This window comes from Coregonus clupeaformis, chromosome 20, assembly GCF_020615455.1.
Source record: "Coregonus clupeaformis isolate EN_2021a chromosome 20, ASM2061545v1, whole genome shotgun sequence".
Taxonomy (NCBI): Eukaryota; Metazoa; Chordata; class Actinopteri; order Salmoniformes; family Salmonidae; genus Coregonus; species Coregonus clupeaformis.
The window spans coordinates 13,837,259-13,851,324 of NC_059211.1; the positions used below are offsets into that span (position 1 = coordinate 13,837,259).

Sequence of the window (14,066 nt, forward strand, 5' to 3'; positions counted from 1 at the left end):
ACTAGACAATGCTTCGGAGGGGGAGGGGGAGGGGCAGGTTGCCTACACACACACACTGGCAAAGATTTTCATCTGGCAGGCAGACACTGGAATAAGTTTCTGAGTGACAGAGTGAGGGCTTCGCATAGGCGCTTTGTTGCGTTTTTTGTGGGACTGGGAAAAATGTCTGAAGTGTAAAATAACGTTATTAACCGGATTCCATGCTTTTAAAATAGTTTCCATGCTTTTAAAATAACGGTTCTGTTCCAGAACAGTATAGATCACTTTCGTTCCCAGTTCTGATTCTGTTCCTCGAAAAATGTAGTTATTTTACGGTTTTCAGTTCTGTTCCCTGAACCAGTTCCAACCCCTGGTCTTAGATGCATATAGTATGTGTTTCTCTGGAAATCCCGCTATTAATCATATAGCAATGCTCAGAACATTTCTTTATGTGGCTAAATCGAAATTAGCTGATGTCAGGGGAGTGGATCTTATTGAGTTTCAGTGTTGATGCAGCATGGTCATGCTGGAGTAAAAGGCTTCATATCTCCTGTAAAGTACCAGGCAAGAGGAAGACTGGGACGCTGTTACTGTAGCTCCTTATGACTTGATGACCTCCTGAACTTTCGTTATTTCCTGTTGAGGAGAGGAGTATAAGGTGCTCAGGAAACGTGAGTAGGATATAATATAATAATATGAGCATTAGGCCATACAAATGTAAATAAATGTTGAACTGATACCCCTCTTTACATTCCACAAAAATAAAATACAAATCTGAAAAATGTAAAAATTGTACTGAAAAATTCCACGATTATAACAAAAACTTTCTCTCAGATTATGGCTGAACTATGCCTCTTTTAGCCTCCCCAAGAGGTTAGCCTCACCAAGAGGCTTGATTGGGTCGGTAAGTGTTGGACTAAGGTCGCTATAGTATTTTAACAAGAAGGCACACTTTAGCTTTTTCCATTCACTTTCTGCCTCAATTTTCAAAAAATGTAATCTGTGAAACATTTAATACAATTTGTATGGCCTTGGGAAGGAAAAGGCACAACTCTCGCACACACTTGCCAACTTGGGTAACACTGTACCTTAATTTAAGGTGCCCCTGTAAATATGTAACTGCACAGCAATAACTGTAGAAAAAACATTGTAGTTACCTAGGAATTGCTATGTAATAACATGGTAATAGAGTTTATCGGTATAGGTTATTACACAATTGGAACACGGACTATGTAATTTACTTGCTGAAGGTAATTCCACATATGTTGTGTAATTAATCATGTTCTATTTTATGTTATTACACATTTATTTGTTAGAGTATGTAACTAGTATGTTTTGTAATTACACTTTGGAATTCACCTGTATATTACCATGTTAAGAACTCCAATCCAAATGGGTAACATTGCTACATGTAACTACAAAGGGCCAGTAAAACCAAATCACCAGGTAGTCTCAGGGTTGATATGGTCTTGATATGTGGATCTTAGTAGACTATGACCTGGTAACAACACTTGTAAAAAGGCATACCCTGCCATTAACTAAAGATTGTTTTCAGTAAAAAGTTTATTGCCATGCTACATAGACCAGGTATATTGAATCAAATGCGGTGGCGAACCATGACTATTGGACCTTCAGTGGGGGGGAAAAATCTTCCAAAACGTCAAACTCAAAAATCAAGAAAAATACCTGAAACATCATCACTTAGGCCCCCGAGTAAGTGGGAGGGTTTTCTGTGGTTGAATGAAATGTATTCAGAGCGTGCAAGGTAGCCACAACCGCAGAGCAAGTTAAGCGACTGAAAAAAGTAAGTTTGAATACCAAATACTGAGAAGTGCCTAGGAAAGGCATACATTCCTAAATCGGGATCGGGCCCTTAATGCCCACAACATTACATCTAGCTCTAATGCAGGAGTAGCAATGCTTTTTGATTACATAATTAATTAATCAAACAAGCCTGAGCCAGCGTCAGGCTGTCACTCACACGCCTGCACGAAATAATGCGACCAGCAACAACAACAACCACTTAAACAACCTGTGGTAGCCTAACACCATCACTATCACACTATCCCCAATAGCCTAGTGATGTCAACAGTGACACATCAAAGGTGACAGGCTTGTTGTGCTGAAAGGACAGCGACCATAATCTGCACACTCCATGTAGGAGAGAACAATTTTTGCAAAACACATAGACATGGCATAAAGCAACCCATTCCTAATAACCCAGTAGACCCCCAATCATAACAAAAACACAACCATTAAGCATTTCCAAATCGAAATGTACAACTATTACTTCTCATTGCAAACATATTTGATCACATTCAGCACACAAAGTAACTGGTGATCTAAAGTTTAAACGCAACAATGTTTCGCAGGCATTATTTTCAAAGAGATAGCTAACAGCAAGCGAGCTGATAAAAACAGAAAGTCCGTATTGCCCAGCGACAGCCCCGAAACCTGAAGGATCTGGAGAAGGTCTGTATGGAGGAGTGGGCCAAAATCCCTGCTGCAGTGTGTGCAAACCTGGTCAAGACCTACAGGAAACGTATGATCTCTGTAATTGCAAACAAAGGTTTCTGTACCAAATATTAAGTTCTGCTTTTCTGATGTATCAAATATTTATGTCATGCAATAAAATGCAAATGAATTACTTAAAAATCATACAATGTGATTTTCTGGATTTTTGTTTTAGATTCCGTCTCTCACAGTTGAAGTGTACCTATGATAAAAATTACAGACCTCTACATGCTTTGTAAGTAGGAAAACCTGCAAAATCGGCAGTGTATCAAATAATTGTTCTCCCCAGTCTTTGGTCTAGCATTTGGAGACCACCAAAGAAAAATCCTGATTGGACCTTTTTTTCTCTTCAGTGTTAACCCTTCCCTTTCCAACACAAACTGAAGAGGTGAAATCAGAATATCATTTAAATTATAGAAAATATTAAATAAAAAATGTAAATAAAAAATAATACATCATTTTACACATCCTTAGACCTTTTCTGAAGGCGTTTTCTTACGGTTCCCCACTGATCAAATGTTATGTTAGAACAATGTTGTTACAAAGGTTGCACATGTATTTACAATGTGCTTACCCAGGAGCAAGCGACTTAAGGTAGAGTGAAGTAACCTTTTTAATTACTATATAGTTACAATGTCTCTTTGTTATTAGTCTATTAACTTATTTTGCGTTGTGATCTCATGAGGCAAGCCACAATTCCATCCATGCAAAACCTGCTGAATTGAAGGTCCTGTGTAAATTGTATTTTCAACCAGCAGCTATCAGGACATAGCACTGATCACATTTTTTCACACTTTTTACAGTGTTAGTTTCATCAGCTGTACACAATGATACAAAACACAGGAACAACAGAAGTTTGACTGCACTGGGCCTTTAATGGATTTAATAAAGATTCATATTCAAAATCAATCTCATTTAATACAATGTTGTGGAAGAGTAGCTAGGCCTGTAGCTACATTACATTGTCAAAAACAAACATTGTAAACAATGTACAAATCTATGTCTTCAATTGATTGTGTATCTAAAACGTTCCTTTAAGATGATTTTGAATTGGTTTTGTGCCATAAATGCAAAAAAAGTTATCATTAGGAGACAGTGGCAAGGTAAACATAATCAAAGCATGTCTTACCTTTTCCAAAGACTGTAACTACATATTAAGTTGCTTGCTCTTGGGTAAATACATTGTAAATACATTTATATCCTTTATAACAGCATTGCAATTACAAAGTTGGTTGTTAAATGTTGTTACACAGTACAAAGTAACTAAAAGGTTTATGCCTAATGTCTCATCATTTACCCATTTGGGTTGAAGTTCTTGACATGGTAATACACAGGTGACTTCCAAAAGTGTGATTACAAAACATATTAGTTCCATACTGGAAGAAGGAAATGTGTAATAAAATAATAACATAAAATAGATCATGAGTCATTACACATGTGGAATTACCTTCAGTGAGTGGATTTGTGATTACAAAGTCCTTGTTCCAATTGTGTAATAACCTATACCGATAAACTCTATTAAAATGAAATTAAATAGCAGGTTTGGCCTTGAAAGGCCTTCATCAGAATCACATCCGACATTTCCTGTTGAGACAGATATGAGAATATAAAGTATATTTACCGAATCTCAGTACATATATGATTCTTGTCCAACATGGACATCTATTCATCACCACCTCCTGCATCTACTCATCATCCTATTTTCAGACTCACCTCCTTAAGAACACTTTGCAACTTCTCATAGGCCTCATCCAAGTCATTGTTGACAATGACAATGTCAAACAATCCAGGCTCGTTGCCTACAGTAGGAGAGTGAAGAAACAATTATGAAAACACTACTCAAATCATTGTCAAAGGCATGTGATGGACTATACTTAGTTCAATTCATATCCCTCAAGCATGTGTAGTCTTCAAACCAGTTTACAAAGGACAGTAAGGGGGACCTACACTCCTCCATGTCAGTCCGTGCTTCTTCCAGGCGGCTCTGTATTTTCTCCTCTGTCTCCGTCGCTCTACCCCTCAGACGCTCTTCCTGTAAATATCAATGTCCCCAAAACAATGACAGTTTATGCAGTAGAAGAGAGGTAGGCTACTAGATTCAGCCGTGGGCTGATTCTTTTCTGAGCGAATGGTCAGTGGGCCGGAACATAATTATAATAATTTGTACACTACAAACGGACCACAAATAAGCTCAAATGTATTATATATTTCACAGTAACATAATTTCATAATCACATATGTCTCTATTTATTCATTGAAATACTTGGGAAGAGGTTTCATGAATTACATTTTTTTTGGCTGAATTCTTAGTGATTTACAGTCTTCTTTTCCAACAACATATACAGTTGAAGTCGGAAGTTTACATACACTTAGGTTGGAGTCATTAAAACTAGTTTTTCAACCACTCCACAAATTTCTTGTTAACAAATTATCATTTTGGCAAGTCGGTTAGGACATTTACTATGTGCATGACACAAGTAATTTTTCCAACAATTGTTTATAGACAGATTATTTCACTTATAATTCACTGTATCACAATTCCAGTTGGTCAGAAGTTTACATACACTAAGTTGAATGTGCCTTTAAACAGCTTGGAAAATTCCTGTCACGCCCTGGCTCTGGGGACTCTTAAATGTTGAGCTAGGGTGTGTAGTGTCTATGTTGTATTTTCTATGTTGTTGATCTAGATCGTGTAGATCTATGTTGGCCAGGGTGGTTCCCAATCAGAGGCAGCTGTTTCTCGTTGTCTCTGATTGGGGACCATACTTAGGCAGCATGTTTGGCACTAGTCATTGTGGGATCTTGTTCCGGAAGGTTTGTGTTCAACCCAGGACTTCACGTATCGTTTGTTTTGTTGTTTTTGTTCGTGTGTGTACCTAAATAAAAGAATGTACGCATATCACGCTGCGCCTTGGTCCGCTTCATCAGTCAACGATCGTGACAGAAGATCCCACCATAAAAGGACCAAGCAGTGTGCCCAGGAGGAGAAGCTGGCGATGGCTCAGGTGGGCGAATGGTGGTCATGGGAGGACATATTCGCGGGCAGAGGGCCCTGGGCAAAGGTACAGGCCCTGGCAAGAGAGGAGAAACGGCACCAACTGTGCCGACGACGGACACGCGAGAGGCAACCCCAATAAAACATTTTGGGGGGGCACACGGCATGGACGACGGGGCTGCTGGAGGCAGCTACAGGGCGCATTGGCGATTTAGGAGAGGAGGCCACCAGGTTTGGGGGGCTGGAAGGGTGGTTGGCGGAGCCTAGAGGTAGAGCAGAGCCAACTCCCCGTACTCAGGCTAGGCAGCGTGAGACTGGGCAGGTTCCGAGTTATGCGTAGCTACGTACTGTGCCGCGAGTGTTCCGGCACAGTCCTGTACGTCCTGTGCTAGCACCACGCACGTGCCGTGCTAAGGTGGGCATGCAGCCAGGACGGAGTGTGCCGGCTCAACGCTCGTGGCCTCCAGTACCCCTCCTCGGTCCCGGATATCCTGCGCCAGTGCCACGTGCTGTAGTGTCAGTACGAGTGCACAGCCCTGTACGTCCTGTGCTGATGCCTCACACAGAGTGTGTGGAAATAGGCATTCAGCCAGGACGGGTTGTGTCAGCTCTCCGTTCCAGACCTCCAGTCCGTCTCCACAGTCCAGCCCGGCCTGTTCCTGTTCCTCGCACCAAGCCTGTGGTGCACGTCGCCAGCCCGGTCCGGCCCGTTCCTGCTCCCCGCACCAAGCCAGTGGTGCGCGTCGTCAGCCCGGTCCGGCCTGTTCCTGTCCCTCGCACCAAGCCTGTGGTGCGCGTCGCCAGCCCGGTCCGGCCTGTTCCTGTCCCTCGCACCAAGCCTGTGGTGCGCGTCGCCAGCCCGGTCCGGCCCGTTCCTGCTCCCCGCACCAAGCCAGTGGTGCGCGTCGTCAGCCCGGTCCGGCCTGTTCCTGTCCCTCGCACCAAGCCTGTGGTGCGCGTCGCCAGCCCGGTCCGGCCTGTTCCTGTCCCTCGCAACAAACCAGTGGTGCGCGTCGCCAGCCCGGTCCGGCATGTTCCTGCTCCCCGCACCAAGCCAGTGGTGCGCGTCGCCAGCCCGGTCCGGCCTGTTCCTGCTCCCCGCACCAAGCCAGTGGTGCGCGTCGTCAGCCCGGTCCGGCCCGTTCCTGCTCCCCGCACCAAGCCAGTGGTGCGCGTCGTCAGCCCGGTCCGGCCCGTTCCTGTCCCCCGCACCAAGCCTGTGGTGCGCGTCGTCAGCCCGGTCCGGCCCGTTCCTGTCCCCCGCACCAAGCCTGTGGTGCGCGTCGCCAGCCCGGTCCGGCCTGTTCCACCGGTGCCTGGTCCGGCACCGGTCAGCTGCTCCACACCGGAGCCAGAGCAATCCGCTCCACCGATGTTCAGTCCAGCTCCGGCCAGCGGGGCCAGACCAGACCAGGGGCGCTACGGGGGGGTAGAGAGAGAGTGGTGGTCATGCCCGGAGCTGGATCCGCCTCCGAGGCGGAATGCCCACCCGGCCCCTACCCTCTTGTGTTTGGTTGGCGCGGTCGCAGTCCGCACCTTTGGGGGGGTACTGTCACGCCCTGGCTCTGGGGACTCTTAAATGTTGAGCCAGGGTGTGTAGTGTCTATGTTGTATTTTCTATGTTGTTGATCTAGATCGTGTAGATCTATGTTGGCCAGGGTGGTTCCCAATCAGAGGCAGCTGTTTCTCGTTGTCTCTGATTGGGGACCATACTTACGCAGCATGTTTGGCACTAGTCATTGTGGGATCTTGTTCCGGAAGGTTTGTGTTCAACCCAGGACTTCACGTATCATTTGTTTTGTTGTTTTTGTTCGTGTGTGTACCTAAATAAAATAATGTACGCATATCACGCTGCGCCTTGGTCCGTTTCATCAGTCAACGATCGTGACAATTCCAGAAAATGATGTCATGGCTTTAGAAGCTTCTGATAGGCTAATTGACATAATTTGAGTCAATTGGAGGTGTACCTGTGGATGTATTTCAAGGCCTACCTTCAAACTCAGTGCCTCATTGCTTGACATTATAGGAAAATGAAAAGAAATCAGCCAAGACCTCAGAAAAATAATTGTGGACCTCCACAAGTCTGGTTCATCCTTGGGAGCAATTTCCAAACGCCTGAAGGTACCACATTCATCTGTGCAAACAATAGTATGCAAGTATAAACACCATGGGACCATGCAGCCATCATACCGCTCAGGAAGGAGACGCGTTCTGTCTGCTAGAGATTAATGTACTTTGGTGTGAAAAGTGCAAATCATTCCCAGAACAACAGCAAAGGACCTTGTAAAGATGCTGGAGGAAACAGGTACAAAAGTATCTATATCCATAGTAAAATGAGTCCTATATCGACGTAACCTGAAAGGCCGCTCAGCAAGGAAGAAGCCACTGCTCCAAAACCGCCATAAAAAAGCCAGACTACGGTTTACAACTGCACATGGGGACAAAGATCGTACTTTTGGAGAAATGTCCTCTGGTCTGATGAAACAAAAATAGAACTGTTTGGCCATAATGACCATCGTTATGTTTGGAGGAAAAAGGGGGTAGGCTTGCAAGCCGAAGAACACCATCCCAACCGTGAAGCACGGGGGTGGCAGCATCATGCTGTGGGGGTGCTTTGCTGCAGGAGGGACTGGTGCACTTCACAAAAAAGATGGCATCATGAGGAAGGAAAATTATATGGATATATTGAAGCAACATCTCAAGACATCAGTCAGGAAGTTAAAGCTTGGTCGCAAATGGGTCTTCCAAATGGACAATGACCCCAAGCATACTTCCAAAGTTGTGGCAAAAAGTCCAGGTATTGGAGTGGCCATCACAAAGCCCTGACCTCAATCCTATAGAAAATGTGTGGTCAGAACTGAAAAAGCGTGTGCGAGCAAGGAGGCCTACAAACCTGACTCAGTTACACCAGCTCTGTCAGGATGAATGGGCTAAAATTCACCCAACTTATTGTGGGAAGCTTGTGAAAGGCTACACAAAACGTTTGACCCAAGTTAAACAATTTAAAGGCAATGCTACCAAATACTAATTGAGTGTATGTAAACTTCTGACCCACTGGGAATGTGATTAAATAAATAAAAGCTGAAATAAATCATTCTCTCTACTATTATTCTGACATTTCACATTCTTAAAATAAAGTGGGGATCCTAACTGACCTAAGACAGGGAATATGTACTAGGATTAAATGTCAGGAATTGTGAAAAACTGAGTTTAAATGTATTTGGCTAAGGTGTATGTAAACCTCTGACTTCAACTGTATTTTCTTATTTTTTAACTTAAAACTTTGGGGGGCCAAATAAATTTGTCGCCTGTTGCGGAACCCTGCAGTGGAAGAACCCTGTGCAATGTATGGTTGTGGACTCTTACCAGGACCTCAATAGAGGGGGGCTGGATAGAGATGTAGATGGGGTCCAGGTTAGACTCCTTGATGTGCCGCACTCCCGCGATATCCACATCCAAGATACAAATGAGGCCTTTGGCCCTCACGTCCTGTACAGCACTCTTACTGTGGAGAAAACAAGCAAAATAGCTATGTTTATTCATTGCATCCACGATTCCACAGAAGAAATGAGAAATGATATATCTTTCCACAACTATCACTGATTCATTCTGTAAGACATTTTGGTGCCAACAGAAAGTTCCGAAAATATACTCTACCTTGTTCCATACAGGTTGCCCGAAAACTCATCAGTCTCAATGAATTCTCCCTTGTCAATATCCTCCTGCATAGCCTCCCTGTTTGTGAAGTGGTAATCTTGAAACGGACAGGAGAGAAGAAGAAGAGGTTAGTCATCAGTTGGGCTGGATGGATGGAGTTCTCTCAAAACAATAAAGGGTAAGTTCACAGGGTACAATACATTTATAATGATTAGTATTCAGGCACTAGAAAATGTTATATAGAAAGAATGCAAGGACAAGTATTGGTAGATAGGGAAATTAACATTCACATCACTACAAGCAATTCACACAAGGAAAGACCCCAAGTGTGAAAGGTTGAAGGTGAATTGAAAATGTCAAAAAATACATTCTTTTTTGCCAAGGACTGGGTGTAAGAGAAACAGTATATACCACATAGAACGCAGTATAGAAACCACCAGACACCATGCAAACACACAACATCAGTTTAGCAAGAGAGAGAGTGTTGACAGGGCACACATCAAACTAACACATTACTGTGGCCCTACCATTGGGATTATCTTATTCCTCCACAACATCACAGTGGATCTAATACAGTGGGGAGAACTCTGTAGGTAACACAGGACAACCTTGTCACGATCACATTTACAGGAACAACAACACTCATATTGAACCTAGAGCCACTGATGTCAACACATACTCATTAGCATTACAACATGACAGGTTTGTTCAGACTCAGAATGAATCCCAGCACCATGTTTCCTGGTAAAAGGTACAGTGCCTTGCAGAAGTATTCACCCCCCTTGGCGTTTTTCCTATTTTGTTGCATTACAACCTGTAATTTAAATGGACATGTAATGGACATACACAAAATAGTCAAAATTGGTGAAGTGAAATGAAAAAAATAACTTGTTTCAAAAAATTCTAAAAAAATAAATAACGGAAAAGTGGTGCGTGCATATGTATTCACCCCCTTTGCTATGAAGCCGCTAAATAAGATCTGGTGCAACCAATTACCTTCAGAAGTCACATAATTAGTTAAATAAAGTCTACCTGTGTGCAATCTAAGTGTCACATGATCTCAGTATATATACACCTGTTCTGAAAGGCCCCAGAGTCTGCAACACCACTAAGCAAGGGGCACCTCCAAGCAAGCGGCACCATGAAGAACAAGGAGCTCTCCAAACAGGTCAGGGACAAAGTTGTGGAGAAGTACAGATCAGGGTTGGGTTATAAAAAAATATCAGAAACTTTGAACATCCCACGGAGCACCATTAAATCCATTATTAAAAAATGGAAAGAATATGGCACCACAATAAACCTGCCAAGAGAGGGCCGCCCACCAAATTTCACGGACAAGGCAAAGAAGGCATTAATCAGAGAGGCAACAAAGAAACCAAAGATAACCCTGAAGGAGCTGCAAATCTCGACAGCGGAGATTGGAGTATCTGTTCATAGGACCACTTTAAGCCGTACACTCCATAGAGCTGGGCTTTACGGAAGAGTGGCCAGAAAAAAGCCATTGCTTCAAGAAAAAAATAAGCAAACACGGTTGGTGTTCACCAAAAGCCATGTGGGAGACTCCCCAAACATATGGAAGAAGGTACTCTGGTCAGATGAGACTAAAATTGAGCTTTTTGGCCATCAAGGAAAACGCTATGTCTGGCGCAAACCCAACACCTCTCATCACCCCGAGAACACCATCCCCAAAGTGAAGCATGGTGGTGGCAGCATCATGCTGTGGGGATGTTTTTCATCGGAAGGGACTGGGAAACTGGTCAGAATTGAAGGAATAATGGATGGCATGAAATACAGGGAAATTCTTGAGGGAAACCTGTTTCAGTCTTCCAGAGATTTGAGACTGGGACGGAGGTTCACCTTCCAGCAGGACAATGACCCTAAGCATACTGCTAAAGCAACACTTGAGTGGTTTAAGGGGAAACATTTAAATGTCTTGGAATGGCCTAGTCAAAGCCCAGACCTCAATCCAATTGAGAATCTGTGGTATGACTTAAAGATTTCTGTACACCAGTGGAACGCATCCAACTTGAAAGAGCTGGAGCAGTTTTGCCTTGAAGAATGAGCAAAAATCCCAGTGGCTAGATGTGCCAAGCTTATAGAGACATACCCCAAGAGACTTGTAGCTGTAATTGCTGCAAAAGGTGGCTCTACAAAGTATTGACTTTGAGGGGGGTGAATAGTTATACACGCTCAAGTTTTCTGTTTTTTTGTCTTATTTCTTGTTTGTTTCACCCCCCAAAATGTTTTGCATCTTCAAAGTGGTAGGCAGGTTGTGTATTTCTAGAATCTGGTAATGAATGGAGTGACTGAGCAAGTTGAGGAGACGAAAGACTGCAAACGGATCGAATATTAGTGTTGGTTTTACAATACGGTAAATAACACGTACCTAAATAATGCAAAGTGTGATATGTATTTCATTTTTTCAATTCATGTTAATTTTATATTTACTGGCTTTTGCTCTTTTATTATTGATGTCATCGAAGGAGGAGGTCGTCGGGTAAGCTTGGCGTCGGGTAAGCTTGGCTTTATACATAGCTTGGGCTTTGTCGAGTAAGGCTTAAACTATGTATTTAGATTGTAGTTAGGTATTGTAGGTTAGTGTTGTATTCGGCTGTGCCCAGTGTAGCACGAAGCTAGCTAGCTAACCCACCACCTGGACTAGCTGGCGAGTAGCTATTAGCAACGGTATATTTTTTTCACGCCTGAGAGTGCCTGTAATTATGCCAGCTGGCTGCCTACAATTATTACATACAATAATTGCCTATCATTCAGCTGTTTTCTAACCTCATTGTCTGAACCGTTAACGTTAGGTAGCAAGTGGCTACTGTGCTTGAAATTTAGCTAGCTTGTTGCTACCTGGATAGCTACTAGTAAACAATAGCTGGAATGACCTAGCGAACAGACGCGAACTGGCTGAGTCAATTCAGTGGCTAGCTTTGCACTTGGCTAGCTAACAGTAGCTGCTAGGGGTAAGTCATAACCTACATTTGTCATTTGTTTGTGTTTTGTTTTTTACATATTGGTAGCCCGAGTCGTTCAAGGAATTCGGGACATGGGTGACTAGTTAACGTTAGTTTGGCTCTCTCTGTGTGTTCGTGCCGTGAAAGGAGGGGTTCTTCTTTGTCTGAAAGCAATGGCTAGCTAGTTTGCTAACTATTCTAGCTAACTAACTGGCTGAATAAGTTGACGACGGACTCGCTCAAACTGTCGGGACTAACCCACAACGTTAGACACGGACACGAACGATCTGCTTGCGTGTTGATACACTGGTGGTTTGTTGTGGCCGAGTATTGGCGCTAAACCGTGTTGTTGGAGTCCGGCATGCTAGCTGGCTGTGGCGTCTTATGACTAGGTGGCCGGACGATTTTCACGGAATAATACTGTACCTAGTTAGCTAGCTGAATAAACTAAGTTAGTCTATTCCTAGAAAACATTGAACCGCTGTAGTTTACAACAATTATAGTTTCTGAGGTGGAAGTTGGGAGAGTTATATTTGGGAGTTGTGGTGAGGGAGGCCCCGCTCTCTCCTTTCCCAGATGTTTAGTTCATTTCATTCGGATCTCCTCTGCATTATTTTAGCCATTTGCTGCAGCCTGTCAACTATGCCTCTGCCTATCCCTGTTCTCTCCTCTCCGCACAGGCTATACAAACGCCTCACACCGCGTGGCTGCTGCCTCTCTAACCTGGTGGTCCCTGCACGCACCACCCACGTGGACTTCCAGGTCTCAGGCAGCCTCTGGAACTGCCGTTCTGCTGCCAACAAGGCAGAGTTCATCTCAGCCTATGCTACCCTCCAGTCCCTCGACTTCTTGGCGCTGACGGAAACATGGATTACCACTGAAAACACTGCTACTCCTACTGCTCTCTCCTCGTCTGACCATGTGTTCTCGCATACCCCGAGAGCATCTGGTCAGCGGGGTGGTGGCACAGGAATCCTCATCTCTCCCAAGTGGACATTCTCAATTTTTCCCCTGACCCATCTGTCTATCTCCTCATTTGAATTCCATGCTGTCACAGTCACTAGCCCATTTAAGCTTAATATCCTTGTCATCTATCGCCCTCCAGGTTCCCTTGGAGAGTTCATCAATGAGCTTGACGCCTTGATAAGTTCCTTTCCTGAGGATGGCTCACCCCTCACAGTTCTGGGGGATTTCAACCTCCCTACGTCTACATTTGACTCATTTCTCTCTGCCTCCTTCTTTCCACTCCTCTCCTCTTTTGACCTCACCCTCTCACCGCCCCCCCCTACTCACAAGGCAGGCAATACGCTTGACCTCATCTTTACTAGATGCTGTTGTTCTACTAATCTCACTGCAACTCCCTCCATGTCTCCGACCACTACTTTGTATCCTTTTCTCTCTCGCTCTCCTCCAACACTACTCACTCTGCCCCTACACAGATGGTAATGCGCCGTCGCAACCTTCGCTCTCTCTCTCCCGCTACTCTCTCCTCTTCCATCCTATCATCTCTTCCTTCTGCTCAATCCTTCTCCCTCCAATCTCCTGATTCTGCCTCCCTCAACCCTCCTCTCCTCCCCTTTCTGCATCCTTTGACTCTCTATGTCCCCTATCCTCCCGGCCGGCTCGGTCCTCCCCTCCAGCTCCGTGGCTTGATGACTCATTGTGAGCTCACAGAACAGAGCTCCGGGCAGCTGAGCGGAAATGGAAGAAAACTAGACTCCCTGCGGACCTGGCATCTTTTCACTCCCTCCTCTCTACATTTTCTTCATCTGTTTCTGCTGCTAAGGCCACTCTCTATCACTCTAAATTCCAAGCATCTGCCTCTAACCCTAGGAAGCTCTTTGCCACATTCTCCTCCCTGCTGAATCCTCCTCCCCCCCTCCCTCTCTGTGGATGATTTCGTCAACCATTTTGAAAAGAAGGTTGACAACATCCGATCCTCGTTTGTTAAGTCAAATGAC

General features: G+C 44.3%; 1 protein-coding gene across 4 annotated transcripts in view; it reads right to left on the minus strand.

Moving 5' to 3' along the window:
• Positions 1–274: 274 nt before the first annotated feature.
• The window catches only part of LOC121533743 (guanylate kinase-like), a 30,481-nt gene continuing 16,689 nt past the window's right edge, over positions 275–14,066 (minus strand). For 2 of the 4 annotated variants that reach the window (XM_041839945.2, XM_041839943.2), the window contains 5 exons: positions 9,146–9,242; positions 8,855–8,993; positions 4,441–4,525; positions 4,207–4,292; positions 275–615 (listed from right to left, as the gene is read on the minus strand). In XM_041839945.2, coding sequence (XP_041695879.1) covers positions 580–615; positions 4,207–4,292; positions 4,441–4,525; positions 8,855–8,993; positions 9,146–9,242 — 443 coding nt within the window. In that variant the 3' untranslated portion in view covers positions 275–579. Of the gene's footprint in view, positions 616–3,351; positions 4,078–4,206; positions 4,293–4,440; positions 4,526–8,854; positions 8,994–9,145; positions 9,243–14,066 lie in introns of those variants that run through there. The other 2 variants (XM_041839942.2, XM_041839944.2) reach the window with 2 other exon arrangements.